The 18,205-nt window shown below is 43.9% G+C and overlaps 1 protein-coding gene across 5 annotated transcripts in view; it reads right to left on the minus strand.

The window, feature by feature from the left end:
• Positions 1-8,396: 8,396 nt before the first annotated feature.
• The window catches only part of DNAJB6 (DnaJ heat shock protein family (Hsp40) member B6), a 65,509-nt gene continuing 55,700 nt past the window's right edge, over positions 8,397-18,205 (minus strand). Inside the window, exons 10-11 of one of the 5 annotated variants that reach the window (XR_010723477.1) lie at positions 12,999-13,270; positions 8,397-8,597 (exon numbers count right to left, since the gene is read on the minus strand). Coding sequence is in view for 3 of the 5 variants with exons in the window: in XM_066200748.1 (XP_066056845.1) it covers positions 13,176-13,270 (95 nt within the window). In the remaining 2 variants the exon portion in view is untranslated. The other 4 variants (XM_066200768.1, XM_066200748.1, XM_066200760.1 and 1 more) reach the window with 4 other exon arrangements.

Below are 18,205 nucleotides of genomic sequence, written 5' to 3' on the forward strand. Positions count from 1 at the left end.
GCTTTTTGCTCTGTCTCCTGTTTGCAGAGCATCTGTTTCTTCCAAAATAAGCAGGACTTAGTCCTGCTGGTGCTATCCCTTTTACACATAAAATAACCTGGGTAGAACAATAACAACCAGATGTGATATATGATGTATCATAATCTATAACAGCAACATCTCTCTCCAGCCCAGGAGGGTTATTTCATTCATCAGGTTTAATGAGTGTTCAAGCAGTTTATGACATGTACTGCTCCACACAATCTAAATGCAGCTATGTCATTATATCAGATAAATCTTCCTAAGCAAGAATCTGCGCTATCACACACACACACAAAAAAATGGTGTCTCTGCTACTCCAAGGGCTCATGTTTTGCCAAATGAATTCAATTGGGATTTAGGTTAATGGTTTTAAATGCAATTATTCTACACTAACAGTGAATTTAAGGCTTTCTAATATTAGTTCTGCTCCTGTGCTGGGTCAGTAGGAAGGTTCTGAGGCAGTGCAAAGAGTAACTAGCTCCCATGAGAACCCTGGCAGACAGACTTTGGGGGTGTCCTGCTAACAGCATGATTTTATTCCAAGTTTGTAAAATCTGTAAACTGTATTTAGTAATAAAACCTACACAGATTAGACGTAAAGAGAAGAGACAACATGAGACTTGAATTAGCAATATTGTGGTTTCCAGGCAGGGGTCAAGGTCAAAGAGCATTTTTGTAGTGAAATCAGCAGCCGTCGTTTCCATGTGCCTATTTCTCATCCCCAGCCATACGTGTACATCACGAGCAGACTGATGAGAGCTTCTGGCAATGCTCCAAAAGTAGGCTATAATGAGCAAATGACAGTTGGGAACTGGCAAATTCCTGGCTTCCTTCTAAGATTTTAAAGTATGAATGGGTTTTCCAGGGAGAGAGGGAGTTACCAATAACACATTTTCCTGGCATCAAAATTATTAATCTGAAATTATTCAAAGATGGCAGTACTGGTCTGCAAAATCCCAGTTAGAATAATTTTTAAAACAGGAAAACTAGGAGGAGTAGGGATTAGAATCACTTTTCTAACAATATGGAACAATACACATATGTTTATTTTGAAAGGTTATCATTAGTGACAGTCATAATAAAATGCCTGGAACTAAACATGTAAACTTGTAAAGATAAGGAATCCATTGTAATCACCTATTGAGCAATGAGCAATGGATTCTTTGATACAATTTGCCTTGATACAGCCCTATATACATCCATAGCATCCTCGAAAATTATTCAATAATATTCATATACTGAGGCAGTTGTTTTTAGAAGTCTTGAGGTTAAAAAGAAGTGACGTAAATTCAAACTGGATTGATGGCTTCAGAATAAATTCCTGTTATAACTTGGACGAATTACTTAGATTTATAAGCAGAAGCTTGAGTGCTCCAGTATCTAAAAAGAGAACTGTTGCAAGTCAAACACCTTAAGGAATGGCATCAAGATAAGGTAAACTGACCTCACACCGTGTTATTGGGGTGGAGGCTAAAAACACTTCCATATGAAGCTCTCCTATGGAGAGGACTCCACTGATGCCAGACGTTAAGGTCGAGCTTTCCCACATTTATGAAATCCTGGAATTGCTGTTTGAGATATGCCCAATTCCTCTTCTCCCTGCAGGTGCAGAGCCTTGTGGGCAGCTGATAATGCTGTTGAAGCCTTCAGGCAGCTGAAGGGAGGTGAATTTGCAGCTACTCCACCCCAGCAGGATGTTTTATCACCTGAGCATAAATCAGGAGCCCCTTCAGACATATGGCCTTTTCCAGGCTGGCTCTGAAGGCGAGAATGGGCTCAGAGGACCTTGGTGGTGACCCCCAGCAGGAGCACAGGTTGCTGCACAGACTTGGTGCTGTGTGTCTCTGAATGCAGAACATGTAGGGTGTTGAAGGAAATCTCCAAGGAGAACCTGGTGAGGCCCCAGGCTTAGGACACTGTCAGATTTAGCCAAGGAGGGTTGGTGGCTGAAGGCTAGGCAGGTAGACTTCAAGCTTTGGCTTTGGAATTGCTTTTTTTATCTCTTTCGTGCCCTGCCCGTAGGAAGGAGATAACAGTTTTTTTCTACAGCTGTTGATAAAGTGGCAAAGAAAATTAAAAAAAAGAAAAAAAAGAAAAAAAGGAAAAACAGAAAGAGAAAGGAAGACAGTTATATAAAGCTAGACAGACAGAGACACATTACCTCAACAGCACCAGAATCTGAGGCTGAAAAAGAGAGAGAAGATTGTGTTTGTCCTGGAATTAATAACTTTCAGAAGAGCAAGTTGAAAGCCCAGAAGTAGACTACAAATTAAAACCCTATCTGTTCTCTCTTTGGGGAAAAACTGGTTAAAGATACAAAGCGGATGGTGGGAGCAGGACTGAACCACAGAGGGACAGTGAAGGACCAGTCACTGAACACACAGGTCTGAAGATGGGCAGGTGAAGATGCTCAGTTATGCAGCCCTGGCACAGTTTACAATCAAATCACAGCAGAAGCCACGCAACAAGAAAGACGGGATTGGACCAACTTCTCTGTGTCCCTGGGAGCTGCCACCAACCCAACCTGAGAAGCTGCAGAAATGAAGAAGTGAGGGCTGGAGCTGGGCTGAGCCTAGAGGAGATGGTCCCTGGAAGCACCTTGTAAAGAAGGAGAGGACCAGAGCAAGGAGGGCCAGAGCACAGCAGGACTCCACAGCAGTAATGTCACCAATGCCCTCCCCTCAGTGCTTGGACTCATGGGCACACATGAGCAAAGGCACAGTCTCAAAATTGAGGGCTTAGTGAAAAAGTGTTGAGTTTTAATAAGGAATGATTTCTTCACACTGTGGTGACTATTTGCCCAATTTCTGCTACTTGTAAAAGCAGTAACACTGTCTGTGGGGCAGGGAGGCACACGGGGGTGAGTGTGGGGCTTCTCCTGCCTGGAGCAAACAAGCTGGGACTGTGCTCTCCCGGCACAGCTGTGCTAGAGGGGTCTGCTCGGGCCATGCCTGGTATTTTTGGAAGCCTGAGCAGATTCAAATAGCTGAACGCTGATGTGGGATCAGGAGCCCAGGTCAGAGAGGATTAGGAGGAAGGATTCATGGCTGCCTCCAGCTCTCCTGCAGCAGGCACCATCCGGGACCCTTCATCACCAGTGATGTCCTGTCCTTCTCACGGCCAGGCCAGCCCACTCTCGTATTCAGCAGAGTGGGACATGGCTCCTCAGAGATTTACACAAAGGTAGAAAGGTGTAAAATGTCTTTACAAAGGTGTAGATGTTTCACACTGCCTTTGGTCACTGTGCAAAGCAAAGCACTTTTTAAATGGTTAAAGTTGATGGACCTAGAAGGAGGACACAGGCACTGGTCCTGCTGGAAAGACATACTGTATGGGTAATATTGTGTGTATATTTTTTCTTCCAGTCTTTGCCACAGCTGGAAGTGATAAAAAAATCCAAACCCAAAACTCCACCACTTTCTGTTTAAGTTGCTGTAAAAATCCAGTCCCTGGGTGCTTTGATAGGAGATAGCCTAATCCTCTTTTTGCTTGAGTAGTCTCTCCAATTTCTGCTGTAGAGCTGACAAGTCCCTTTGGGGTTTATGGTGAGAGATTTTTTTTTAGTCCTTTTTTTTTTTTCCTTCTTTTGCTCTACTGATTTCACCTCAAGGGAAATCACTGAGGTTTTGGGGTTTTTGTACAAGCAATGGCTTCTTATTTATTTAGCTAAGATATCTAATTCCATTAAAGATAGCTTCTTTGAGGGTCTTTTTAAACATTCCTCCTTTTGTTCTGGATTCTTGAGATTTTACAGCATCTTTTTGCCACACTACTTGGCTTGGATAGTTAGAGTTCCATTACGTTTGTCTAACAGGCAGGAAAATGTATTTAAACCCTTCAGAGAGAACAGTCCCAGGGTCTGTTCCACTCCAGTGGGACTCACATCCAGTGTGCTGGGGCAGAGCTGAGGGAGAGCCAGACTGTGTACTTTGTCTCTGCACTAACCTGTGCCCCCAAAATGTGTGTGCCTACAAAAGAGCAGGTCACAAATACAGAAGATAAATAACTGAAAGAGTTTAATAACTTAATCTGTAATGGATGTGCTGAAATCTTCCTATCAATCAAGATGGTGTCTTCCTGTAGCACTGCTCCATGTCACATCCCAGACTGGTGGATATCACAGCACAGGGAACAGCTGGACAACGAGTTATAGGCTGAATTATGCCAAAGGGCAGGAATGTGCGGCTCCTCCAAATACCATTTCAGCTGTTGAGTTGCGTTTTCTCTTGACAAACAAGGGATAAATTAATTACATTATATTGCAGATAACTGTGAATAGAAGAGAAATAGAGCCCCTTATCTCTGGGAAAGCCCTCGGATGTGACTGTGGTTGTGCAAATACTTGCACTGCAAATAAAATTACTCAGAATGAGAGGGGATGCAAGGAGAGCCACAGGCCGGGTGTGGAGCAGGGCACTTAACCGACCTCACCCATCTCCCTCTCTGGTGTGTCTAGATTTCAGGAACAGGAAGAAATGTGCTGTCTCAGTGTTGGCTCTAAGGAGAAATACCCTGTAGGGTTTAATTGCATCTTTATAATCTGAAAAAAGGCTGTTTATTCTGTATTATTTCACATTGTTTCCTTGTTTGCCTTGTGAAGCAGCATTTTCGGTTTCCTGCTCTGAAAAATTAATGAGTTAAATGCACGGAATGAAGTCCAAAAGATATTCAGGGGGAACAGAGAGGCGGACTGGTAACCACTCTAAGATTGGCTCAAGAAATCAGGAGCAGAGTCAGGAACTGCATGAAAATCCTCTTGAGTCCCAGTCTCTTAACCCTGAACCCCACCTTGTCAAGGACAGAGTTCTGTTTGTAATGTGCCCGTGCATCACACATCAAGCCACTTTCTGCATCACTTGTGCAAATGCACAGCTTTGATTTTCATGTCTATAAGGGCAAATTCCTCCAGAAAAAAAAAAAAAAAATTGTTCTTCCAGAATAATATGTTCAGCAACCCCAAATCCTCAGGAATTGCAGAAAACAAGAAAGACGATAAAGAAGTAGATACTGGTTTTTTGCAAAGCTGATAAATCAGGCTAATGTGTTGGGAAATTCAGCTGTATCAAAAACGAGGTTGAGGTAGTAGCTTACAAAGCAGAAAGCACTTGGCTGATGCCGAAAAGCTGTTTCAGTATTGGTTTCTGAAAGAGTCAGGAGCACAGCAACCTCTTCCCAGGGGGAAGGCAGACCTCTGCTTTATTTATGAAGTCAGGAACCTGACTGGAGTACGTTAAGCTTTGTAGAGCAAAGCTCCTCATAGGCTCATAAATGGTGTCAGGATTTGGGGGTTGTCTGTGGGTGTTGGAGTTCACTCATCACAGTGAAATGCTCTACGTTTGGAGCGATACAAATCGGTGAAGGCTGCTTTAGGGTAAAGTGCCTTGATGGGATTTCTTCCCCACTGCACTTGGAAGGATGCATCAAGATTTAATTCACTGAATATCAGCATATATTAGTGCAAATAGTGCAGCAGCTGCCAGGACTAAATTAAGGAATGTTAGCTCCATTGTGCACTCCACAAGGTTTAATTTAAATAGAAGACCTTTTGAGGATCTTTTATAGAGGACACATCCTGATAATGTCATCAAATTATGACTGGATTCTGAGGTTGCAACATGGTACTTCTGTTACTTGGCTTCTCTGTTTTCTGATTTAAAAAAAAAATCCTTTTAGAGTGAGATTCAGAGTGATAATGCACATAACAATACTTTGTGTTATACGCATGAAGCCTTAAATAACTCCAGAATCTGTGTTGGCGTAATTAATGTTTAACACCTCTTTAAGTTGACATGTCAGTATTCCAGTAAAGGTATTTATCAGTAGAAATGGAGTGCTAAAACACACAGTGCTGAGTACTGCACCAGGTGAGCACACAAATACACACACAAATACATCCCCTCCAAAAAGGGGCAGCAAAGTGGGAAAAGCTGCACCTGCAGGAAATGCATCCACGTGACAGAAATCCCAGACAGAAGGCAAGGGTCTGATATAAAAAGCATGATATTTATTTTAAATTAATCTTCAAAGTGTAAGAATACAGCTGTGTCCTGGGGCTCTAATTTCAGATAAGGAAACAAAACTGTGCACTCCCTTTGACAGCTCTCTATCTCTTATCCAGCTCTTGCAAGTGGAAGAAATAAAATACACCAAAATCCCCTTAACAACAGTGTAATTATATTTATCAAAGTCTGTGTAATTATAGCTACCCTGGAAGCTGTATTTATGCCATTCCCCTCACTAAAACCCATTCCTTGTAGCTAACTCAGGGCAAACCCTGTGTTTAGTCCTGGCCAGAGATGCTCCTACCTGTGCAAAGACCCTGCAGCCAGACGGGCAGTTGTGTAGAAGAACCTTCTGTTTGACGAACTGAGTAAACTGAAGTGCCTTCTGCATGGATGATGCTGAAAAGAGGTAACATTCCAGTTGTGGATGGGTGTTTCTCTATGAAATACACTCTGGGTTTGCCATGAGATCATAACTTCAATGCAGGCATCATTAAGTGAAATTATATGGTCCCATGTAATGTGGCAGATCAGATTTTCATAACAGTCTCTTCTTGACCATAAAACCACTGAGTTCCACTGAGGAATCCCAAATCAGGCTTAGATCGCTCCAGTGTTTGGCACTGCCTGAACATAGACTCAGAGGCCTGAAAAATAAATGCTCTGCCCAAAGATATTCAGAAAACTGCTGATTCCATTGCTTTAAGATTGATAAAGGCAGTTCCAGTTTGCTTCAGCTGCCTAGCTGCTAGGACAGTATCCACCTTCTTGGCCTAATAAAAGTAGGTTAAAACATTCCAAAAGGCACTTAAGGTCCATATACATGTGGATGTGCATGCTTAAATATTTATTTCTGTGAAGAAAGAGACAACTTTAGGGTATTCATTTCAGCTGGAGCAGAAATTGGCCCCAAAGCAGAGCAAGCAGGCTGGCAGGAAGGAGTAGTAAAACTGATCCAAAATACAACTTTACCTGACAGAAAATTGACTTTTTAAAATTAATGGTCAAACTCTTCCTGTCTGATGTACCTGCTTCCTCTAGGAACATTCATCTTTGTCAAAATACCTTAATGAAAATATCTTGATTAACTGTTTTTCTGAGCAGCTCAGTTCAGTATAGGGAAATAATTTGGTCCCTGTGTCATTGGTCCTTTGTGCAGCAGTAATAGGTGTAAGTTCAGTGTTCAGCCTTTCCTGTGCAAATGTGCAGATGAACCTCTTTGGATGTGGGGTTTTTACCAGTAATTCTGCAAAATAAAAAATTGCACTAATATGCAATGCATTGTAGGACAGAAGTTGTGACTGATTTGTTGATTCCTATAAGGGGAAAATTCCCACCCTCAGGGAGGGTTTCTGTAAGAAGCTGCTGGAAGCTTCCCCTGTGTCCAGCAGAGCCAATGCCAGATGGTTCCAGGATGGACCTGCCACTGGCCAAGGCTGGGCCAGTTAGGAATGATAGTAAGGCCTCTGGGATAGCATATTTTAGGAGGGGATAGAACATTATTGGGCTGATATGTAATTGTGGCCAGAGAAGAGTGGGGTGAGAATATGCAACAACAATTCTGCAGACTCCAAGGTCTGTGGAGAAGGAGGAGCAGGAGGTGTTCCAGGCACCACAGCTGGGGTTCCTCTGCAGCTCGTGGTGAGACCTTGGTGAGGCAGCTGTGCCCCTGCAGCCCATGGATATTCACGGGGGTGCAGAGGTCTAGGAGGAGAGCCATGCCTGAAAAGAAGGTTGTGAACCCATGGAAAGCCCATGCTGGAGCAGGCTCCTGGCAGAGACCTGCAGACCTGTGCAGAGAAGAGCCCACACTGGAGCAGCTTCTTGGTAGGGCTTGTGACCCTGTGGGGGACCCACAGTGGTGCAGGCTGTGCCTCAAGGACTGACCCCATGGAAGACTGACTCAAGACCTGGAGCAGTTTGTGGAAAACTCTCTCTCTTGGGAGAGACCCCACACTGGAGCAGGGGAAGGACCTCTCTCCCTGAGCAGCAGCAGAAATTGTGGGGATGAATTGACTATAACCCCATTCTCCATCTCCTGGGAGCTGGCAAGGGGAAGAGAGAGCCCAGGAAGAAGGAGAGTAGCAGGGGGGACATTAAGAGAGGGAGGGGGCAGGTGTTTTTAAGATTCGTTTTACTTCTCATTATCCTGCTCTGATTCTGATTGGTAAATTCAATTAACATCCTCAAGTCAAGCCTATTTTGCCTGGCTGTTAATCTATGTGTGATGTCTCCCTGGTCATATCTCAACTCATGAATCCTTCCTTATATTTTCTCTCTCCTGTCCAGTTTGGTGGGTGCCTGGCATCCAGCCAGGGTCAACCCACCACACCATGGCTATTTTTAAGTTTAAAAAAAAAAAATCCAAACTGATGCAGGGGATTTCTAAATTCATTTGCCCTATGAAAGGTTAAAAATGTGTTCCTAAATAGGTGAGATCTTTATTTATTTGTCCTTCAAGAAGCACAAGACATTTTCAGCATCAGCATTAGCAAGGAGAGGGCTCACTTCTGTTCTGGCTGGGGGAGAGCTGGCCCAGGACAGCCAAGGCAAACCAGTTGGCAGCAAAGATTGCTGAAAAAGAGCAAGAATGAAAGAAAAAACAGAAATAGCCTCATGGATCTCCCCAGAAATTTCTGGGTAATGTCTTGCACAGCTCTTAGGGGAAGAGGTTCTCCTTCCCTGCAGTTACATTGGTCCATTTTTTGTTATCAGTATTGTGCGATTTTAATAATATATCTTCACTGCTAACCATGATCTCTACCATGAGTGAAGGGAAGTGACAGCAGGTGCTCAGGTCAGCTTTCCCCTTTCCCCTCCTTCTTCCACCATCTCCAGCATCCGCAACTCGTCCTTCCCTGCCAGCCTCCTTAACTTCACACCTACACAACTGCTTCCTGCATAGGCACCAAACCCTTAAAACGACAACAGATCTTTTCCTTATCATATTTTTTAAAAAATTTATTGAAAGCTGAGGTGAAAATACATATATACCTATAATTGTTCTGCAGCAGCACTAGACAAACAGCTTTCACGCTCCAAAGGTAAAAAGCCCTATTTCAGGAAAGCAAGCACGCTGATGGCAAAACACAGACCGCTATCAATTGCTGCTCCCATAAATCACATTTATTTTCCAAATAATGGGAAGATTCATTGTTTTCTGCCAAGCAGTGTCACCTAGTAATAGGAGCCAGTCAAAGCAACAGTAATTTTCACGCCATAAAAACAGTATCAAGACTGTTCACTGAGTAGGATGAATGCTATTGATCAGGGTGGAAAAAAAACCTATAAAAACAGGAGACAAAAGCAAAGAAATTAAGTAATGATGTATCAGGTGTGTAATGAAAGGTCTGTTAACATTTCCATTATTCAGCTTCCCTCCCTGGATGCCTCCTCTGAAGCATTTATGACCCCACTAGGAAACCTTCTCAAACCAGGGCTGTAAGGGGTTAATGGTGTGAGACCAACACTTTGAGAAGGGCAGCTCAAACCATTGTACAAAAATGAAGGGGAAGGTCCTGGCCTGGCCTCTGTTGACACAGCAAAAGTCCCAGAGCATTTGACCGAATTGACTTTTTCTGCTGCAAAAAGACCAGGGCTAAAGCGAGGGGGCTGCAGAAGAGCTGTGGTCAGAAGAAGACTTGTGGGACAGGAGACACCTGTGCTCACCCCAAATCTGTCCTCTGTATGAAGGGCTGGAAACTCCACTGGTAGTCAAAAAAAATAGCACAACAAGAAAAGCTGAACATATACATCCTTATCCTCAACATTCACCTAAACTTCTACAAAAAAAAAAGTACTTTTTTACTATGACCAGATAATTCCAGACTGCCCAGCAGAGAGGCTGTTTGCTTGTGCAGCCTTGGCAAATCCATGAGCATTTCAGCTGGAAGCAAAGCACCTGGCTGAAGGTCTCACCAGACCAGTGGCGGAGAGGGAGCAAGACCCGTTAGTTTCCACCACTTCCATCATCCACATCCCACAGACATTATTTCATGCACAGACTTCTGCAACGTCCTGAAGGAATGTCCTTTGTCCTTGTGAATGACCACCAAGAACACAGCCAGCAGGGGCAGAAATACAAAGCCTACCTTGAACACTTCTGCCTGTGTGCAGGCATCTGTCACTCTCTGGATTAAACTGAGAAGAACAGGGCCTGTTCTGTGACCTCCTGGCTTTCCAAATCATACCTTCATAGTCTCACTTCTCAGCAGCAAGAGGTGGTGGCATCACCACCCCCTTCTAGTCAATGCCAGCAGAAGGTAGTCCTAAAATAAAGGCCATCTCAGAACCTTTCCCCTCTGCCAAGAGCGACAGTCTCATCCTGATCACTGAAGTTTCTGAGCACATATAACACTTTCTAGAAAGAGACCGATGACTTTTCTGGGTGGAAAATAGATTCTGAGGTAGCTCATTTTTAGCAACTTAAAAAAACCACATTGTTAAATGACGGACCAAAACCTATCTGCGAACTAACCTAGGAAAAACTTACTAATTCCTGCATGAACCAGTGGTTGTTTCACAATTGGGCTGGTGGAAACACCTATAGCTCTCAACCTCTCTAAGCTGACACATCACAATAAAACATCATATGAGGTGACTCACTGTCATCGTGTTCTATCACATCCATCTCATAATGCAACCTCAGACTTGCATTACATGAGCTGAATAATATTTTCCTAAGAAATCACGATAGAAAAATCTGTGGTTCCAAGGGAAGTAATTTTGTTGATTAAGGAAAATGCCACCACCAAACCTGAATCCTGCTAAGAAAAACAGGGGTTCAGGCGCACCCAACACCTCCTCCCTGTACACCCCAGCAGGGCTGTCTGCTGGAGCAGAGGCACAGCAGGCAGGGGTCTCCTATCACCTGAGTCTCTGCCTGCACTCAGGGCAAAAACATATTGGGCAAAATTGCATTTACAGTGGAGCTGGATCTGACCCAGAACTGCAGAGCCAGACACACTCTGGGCTTCGACAGGCCCTGACACAACCTTTTTGGGGGCCAGACCAATGAGCTGGTTTTGTCTTTGCACTTTAATTATCACTGTTTGCTGTCCTGCACCCTCCCATCTCTCTGGATGTTCCCAGCACTGACGTTTCCTCTTAACTATTTCCCCAGACATTTAAGATTTCCCAGATGACGTGGATGACCCAAAAACCCAGTAAGTGAACACTTGCATGCAGCTGTCCCTGCACAAAAGATGCTGATGGGAATAGGGAAACTCACAGCCCAGATTGCTACAGATGGGAAATACCTTCTGCATATTGAACAAGAAGGGGTTGGAAAAGCTGTTGCACTGGCACGGGCAGTGCTGGAGAAATCGGGGACACCTGGAGTGACACTGCCCGGGACTCCCAACACCGCCTGCAGGGATGTGTCACACCAGGAGCACGGTGCCTTCCCAAGGCTACTGCACCCATCTCCCTGGCAGGGATCCTTCAGCCAGTGCCAGCTTTCTGTGGGAGCAGCCAGCCTGGCAGCGGCCACAGACCCCCAGCCCGGGTGCTGCCAGCCGAGCAGAGGCACAGACAGCAAACGCGTGGAGGAGCAACAAGTGGCGCAGGAGCTGAGCCTGAGTCAGGAGGAGCACATCCCAAATGCTGCCAAGGAATGTCCCATGACGTGATTTCAGCTGAGGGGGAGGGAAGGTGTGTGGGACCACGCTCTGGAGATACCATCACCGCCATGAGCTCATGCGTTCGCACCCCAGATCCTGTGAGAGCCTGGTGAGACTGAGGGCAGCAGAGCCAGGCCCCACGTCTGCCCTTCCTGTATCCCAGGCTGTGCATGGCCCACTTCTCTTTCTGTCAGTGGAGTATTAGCAAGCTGATGGCATGCCACTCGTGCTTGTCCAGATGGTCAGCACAATTTATGGGGCTGAGCCACTGTTTAACCATCTTTCCCCATTCTGAGAGGGTGATCAGAGGTCGGAAAGGCTTTCTGCAAGGAATGGCTCAATGTGCTGAACCTCTTGAGCCATAAGAGTGTTAACCAAAGGCTGGCATGAGTGAGATGTGTAAAATCACGAGTGCCATGGAAAAGGTGGTGGGCAGCGTCTCTTGCCGTGCTGGGATGGAGGAGGGGAGGAAGACAAAGGAAGATGTAGGAGAGACTTTTAAAACACAACACCTATCTCATTACTCAGTGGAGTCACATGAGGAATGCCTTGTCGTAGGACAATGAGTATTGAGCAGGTTTCTAGGTTAACAAGTCAATGGGAAAAACAATACTGGGTAACAAAAAGGTGATTTCTGGATCCAGGAGCCTCTGACCCCCAAAGTGCCACAGCTGGGAAAACACTTTGGTGAGGTATAACACGCTTATCCTGTTCGTGTGCTTTCCCCTAGGCAGCCACCATTAGTCACTATCAAAGACAGGACAGTGGGGCAGGCAGCTGACAAACCCTTTTCATGGGTACAAAGCTGACTCACAGCCCAGGGAAGGCTCCAGTGCAGAGCCTCCTCCCCTCGCATCCCGCAGCGGTGAAACCCATGTTGTCACAGCTCTACCAGTATGGCAGGTTGTAGCTTGTGTCTGCTGCCAGGATCAAGTCAGCCACCTGTGCTGAATGTCCCTTCCAGGTACTGTGGGAAGTGTTTTTTCTAGTGCTCCAAAACCTCTCCTCAGTGCTCCTTCCCTTCCTTGGCTCTGAGTGTGCAGTCTGTTACAGAGGCTGCAAACCGTCTCCTGGTCTGATGTAGCAATATGCAATAGCACTGCTCATCTAAACATGTTAAACCATCCAGAAATGCCACACATCTGAACTCAAAAAAATCAGGCAGAAACACATATTTTATAGGTGTAACCCCATTACATTTAAGGGGTGTATGTGCAGAAAAGCTTTGGTGTGATCCACGATTTTGCCATCTCAGTTTTCATCTCAGAAGCCTGGAAGTAAGTTTTGGTTTTTAAGTTACAGGAAATTTTCCCAGCTGCAATCTCTTAACATTGAAATAATGTAAAAATAATACCTGCCATGTAAGACTTCATTAAATTTCAACCACCAGCAGCCCTAAGAACAAGCAAATTGCTCAGCATGGACCAGAGGATGAGCACTTCCCAAACAAGGGATGGAAAAAATGACATCTGCTATTTCAGTAGAAAGGTGCATGTGTGTGCCAATGGAAACAGACACTGAAGAGATGCAATTAGACATCCAGCCAGCGCAGTGAGGTCCCATTCCCTCCTTGAAGACATCCTAGAAAATCCGTGATCGCTTCCAGGCAGATATTGAGGCGTTTCCCTGAAATCAAAGCATTCAGACTCATTATCAGCACAAGTGTTTTAATCTCCCTCTCACACTCACTTCTTACTTTTTAGGCTGGTTTTGCAGTGACAATATGAGGCCTTCAGGAAGAGGCAGGATCCTGCCTATCTCAGGTCTGGGGTACTTGAAACTGTAGTTCAAGGTATGCCAAATGACATGGTCAGTCTCTTCTTGTCATGATGAGAGCAGCAAGGTAACCTACCCCAAGCCTGGAACTGTCATCTCACGTCAGCTCAGCCACTTTGTAAGTGCTTCTCCAGCTGTCAGAAGTTAACAGCAGGTGGCTAAGAGGGCACCAGCAAGGTATGTGACAAATCTGACACTTCCTAACACCCCACCTAATCTTTTTTGGCTACAAGGACTTGTGAAGAGACAAAGTGTGCAGACACAGGGCAGGTGAATCAATCATAGTTCCAAATATGAACATTTACTGGCATCTGTATGTGGCTGTAAGTGCTCTCTTTCAATTCTCATCAATGGAGAGGAAAATTGCCTTGCCTAGAGTTTTTAGTGCAGCAGGTATCAACGAGTAAACTTTTGCAAAGCGTAATAAAAAGTCTCTTAAGACCAGCTTCCTACTTGGAAAGAAGTGAATTGAATATAGCTAATTGTGGGCAAATATGTCACCCCCACCCTCCCATCAATGTGTGAGTTGCAGGGCAGCAAGGTGCTCCCCGGGCCAGGAAATGTGAGAGAGCCCTAAAATATGAGCTCAGCTTGGACATAAAATAGCAGAACTGCACAAGATAACCAAGATCTGAAATGCAGGAAGGACTAACCTGTGCATCCAGGGAATCCTGTGCAACTAGCACACAAAACAAAAGGGAAAAAATGGAAATTAATAGAATTCTTTACAGGTAGAATAAAACAGTGACATTTGATATAGTAACAAGCTAATCCCACCACTTGATGGACACCAGTTTGGTGGCACATGGTGGGGGAACATTCCTGAAGAACAAGTGGGTACGAGTCACACGTTTCAGATGTGGCTGGGAAAAAAGGCAGCTTAGTGCTTACCTGATGATTACTGCACATTTTCTAGATATTTGACTCATCATCTTTTCAATGAGTTATTTCAAGGAATACATACAAAGGTTCATGAGATAGTCTGAAATTTGGGGGAAAGGGAAGTCTCTGTAAAGGCGGCCAAGCTGACAGAAGGAAACAGAGCTTTGTGTTACCTCGAGGGGCAGGAAGTACAGGTCTGCAAGCAGCTCATGAAGGTGGCACCAGCACAGAGCAGAGATTGGGCAAAAACTTGAAAAATACTTTTTTATCGTTCTGACACCTACACACTCTGAGATCATTTCTTTTAGATCAAAGTCTTGCCAAATCTTGGTTCAAAGAGTAGACAGTGCACATCTCTGAAAGGTGTGGAAAAACAACTGAGTTTAAACTGTTTTCGTAGTGGCAGCTTCCAAGTGAGGAACAGGAACATTTATCTGTCAGCATTGTGTTTGTTTGCAATTGTGTTCCCTCTATCTCAAAATTGGAGTTTTTTCAGTGTACCTTTTTAAGGGATACCTTTCAGTGTATCCTTCCTGTTACTCAACTGTTATCTACCCTAGTAAATTTATTTTTTTATGGGACACATTTTGGGTCTTGGAGCCTGGGTATCAGCTCCATAAAGAATCATTTTGCAATACATTTTATATATCACATTAGGCCCCATATTTAAACTAGCTCTGTTTCTGTTCTCAGCTCTTCAACAGGAGTACTGTGGGATGGGCAGGAATCATTTCCCAACTTTCACAATGCATTTATTCATAGCTATTCTTGGGCCAGCATCATCTGTTATCAGTTGTGGTGTCTCACACCCACCTGCATTTTTTCCTACCCTGACACATATTTAAGTACCCACATCATCAGGCAGCCTTCACCTGCGGCAGATGGATGCACTGGGATACAGAACCGTGTGCCTGCTCCTACAGACACAGCACCAGCTCCAGGCTCTGGAATCAGCACAGCCACGTGAACACAGTGCTACAGCCATGCTACACTTGAGCAGTTCCCCTTCAGCTAAAATCCAGAAATAATTAGGCTGAGAAAGAAGGAGTTAGGCTCAATGGCCATGGGCCCACATCTCAATTTCTGGGCAAGCTCAGACAGATTCTAGGTAGTTATGGCAGAGATGACGCCCGTGGTTCCCTCCTCTGGGGACTTTGTTTCCCAGGAGTTTCTCCCAGTGGAAGGCGCCGGGTGTAGGAGGCCGCCTGCAAGCACGGCAGCACCCTTCCAGTGGGATAAGGATGCCTTTGTTGAGACAGGCTTTTCCTCACTAATTTAGAGCCTGCCTGCAGGTCTTCTAATTAATGTTCTACTCACCTCCATCAAGCCTAACACAGGGATTGAGTCAAGGAGATATTTATGTACCAAATCCCTGTCTGCTCTAACTCTTCAAGGCACATTCCTGATCTGGAGCCACTCTGTCCCATTACGTGAGGCTGCTCACAGCACAGGAACAGCCCTGGGGAGACCAGCCCTGCACTGGTGTCACCTCTCCCTTCCTCCACCTCTGCTGCTTTTCCAAAGCAAGCACCATGTCCCCAACAAATAATGAGCAGTAACAGCTTTAAACTAACATATGGATGGGAGGCCTCTCTCCTAGAGTATGGAAAACAACCTAACCAGGATGCAGTTCACAGTTGTGCATTATCCAGGATGAATATTGCTTGCATGGTAAATCTGCAAGCTCAGCTTGAAGTAAACTCTCCTCATAGTAATGTTTCCAGCCAGAAAGAACCCTCATTTTCCAGTATCAGCCATTTGACACAGGGGGTGTATTGACTTGCTCATGGATTCAACAAAAGGAATTACCTGGAATGCTTGTGGGCGTTGTGTGAATGAGGACTCTCCTCCCTGCGCTTACAGCCTGAACTTTAATGGAAATGAACCAGACAACTGATGCCAGCCTACAGTTCAGTGCAAGAGGACAAAGTATAAAGGCAGATTTTCTTTATTTTTAAATATTAGTAACACTGCACAAAAAAAAAAGTGGTACTTAAGTGACAGAAAACCAGTATTCAGTCCTTTTTTAATCTTAACCATAATTTACAGACCCTAAGAGAGTTCACAAATGGTTATTGTGTGTTATATGATGCCTGCAGAGGGTTACATTGGGTAATTGAAGCTAAACCATTCAGATACCAGAGACACCAGAATTTGTTACATCAAACCATGCCAGAATGCAGACTGGGCTTTTCTGTTTAGCTCCTCTCTTACACCATTATGTGCATTCCTACATCTTTGAAACGTTAGGATGAGTGAGTTTCTCCAGGAACTGTGGACTTTGAATATTGCCAGGTTTAAAGCTGTTACGTCAACAACTTATTGGCAAGAGGAAGACAAAAGAAACAAAACAAAACCATAAGCTGCTAACTCCTACCTGGAGGTTAAAAAAAGGAGACAACACACTGACAAGAAACATGCAGGTAAATGCTTAAGGCAACAGAGGGGCTCTGTACACACTAAAAGGTTAAGAGAAGCAATGTGTCATGCACATGAGACGAGTATGGGAAGCAAGGAAGCCATCTTGCCAGGAAATACATATTTCTTTTAGATCTAAGACATCTTTTCAAGCTAAAAAAAAAAAATAGTCCTGCAGTAAAACTGATGCTCATACATAAAGGTATAAGTTCTTTGCAGAAACAAGTTGATAAAATCTAAAACGGATGCTGAAAAAATGTTTGTTATCTAAAACCTACTCAGAAGAAACAAAGAGCAGTTTTAAAGTAGCACTTGGATCATTTGTCTCTAGATTCTGAAAATAAACTTTTAAAATAAGGAATGATTTCACTAAATGATTCATCAGGAGTCAACTAAGCCTAAAGAAATCAGTAGGAGTGCTTACAGGAGACTGTCATTACACTACACTTCTTAAAATCAGTGGGTATAACTTCAAGATACAATTTAATATGAGGGAACATTTTAATAGCCGGGGCAGAACTGCCCAGCCTGGGGAAAAAAAAAACCAAAAAACCCAACCATAAAAGTCACTTATTAATCTTGCATAAATTACCCTATAAGAGCTCATGTCTCAGTCCCACTCCCAATGACATGAGTGAACAGAATTCTTCTTTCAACGGGCCTGATGTTGATGCCAGTGACCAAACAAGCAGGCATTTGCCTTTTACATCCCACAAGACAAATAAACACTAGACTAGAGTCATCTTAGTCCCAGGGAAGGAAGAGGTAAGAAATTCTGTAACACTTTCCAATCTTCAAACATAACACACTTCTAACCACGACCAGCCTCGTCTGAATTCCCTAACCTGAACGGGCAAGAAAGCAACTCTGTGAAACTAAAAGGAATAACATAGTGCAATTTTAGTACAGTTTTAAACATGAGTCACTTCCTTGGTAGCAGTGTGAACAATCAAAAAATATACACAAAAGAGGTGTGCTTGAAGGTAACATGAAGTTGTTGTCATTATTATAAAGGTATTGGCATAGCAGAGAAGTCCATTTTAGTAACTCGCTTTGGTTGACTTCTTCTTCTTCAGTTCCTCTCTCTGCTTCTGCTTCCTCCTCTTGCTGCCTTCTTTGTATCCTGAGGAAACATGGCTTGTAAAACACTTTTCACAGCATTCACGGACTTTTCTTTCTAGCAAAAGCACATGTTCTCTGAATGGTTTAAAGAATATTAAAGAAAAGGTCTGGCTTCTTAATGTGTTGTTTGGTTGTTTTTTTTTCAAATTGCCATTTCTGCTATATCCCCCATTCTCCTACATCCCTTACATAGGATAGAAAGAAAATACTACCAATCTTTGAAGTTTGAAAAGATCTGGAGAACTTTCAAAATACTTCAAAGCCATTCAGGAAAAGCTTCAAAATTAGAGCACATGCAAAACCAGAATAATTTTCAAAAAGGAAGCAATAAATAAGACTTATGCAGCAGGAACAATTTAAGTA

This window comes from Chamaea fasciata, unplaced genomic scaffold, assembly GCF_029207755.1.
Source record: "Chamaea fasciata isolate MVZ Bird 193981 ecotype frontalis unplaced genomic scaffold, bChaFas1.0.hap1 SCAF_1, whole genome shotgun sequence".
NCBI lineage: Eukaryota > Metazoa > Chordata > Aves > Passeriformes > Sylviidae > Chamaea > Chamaea fasciata.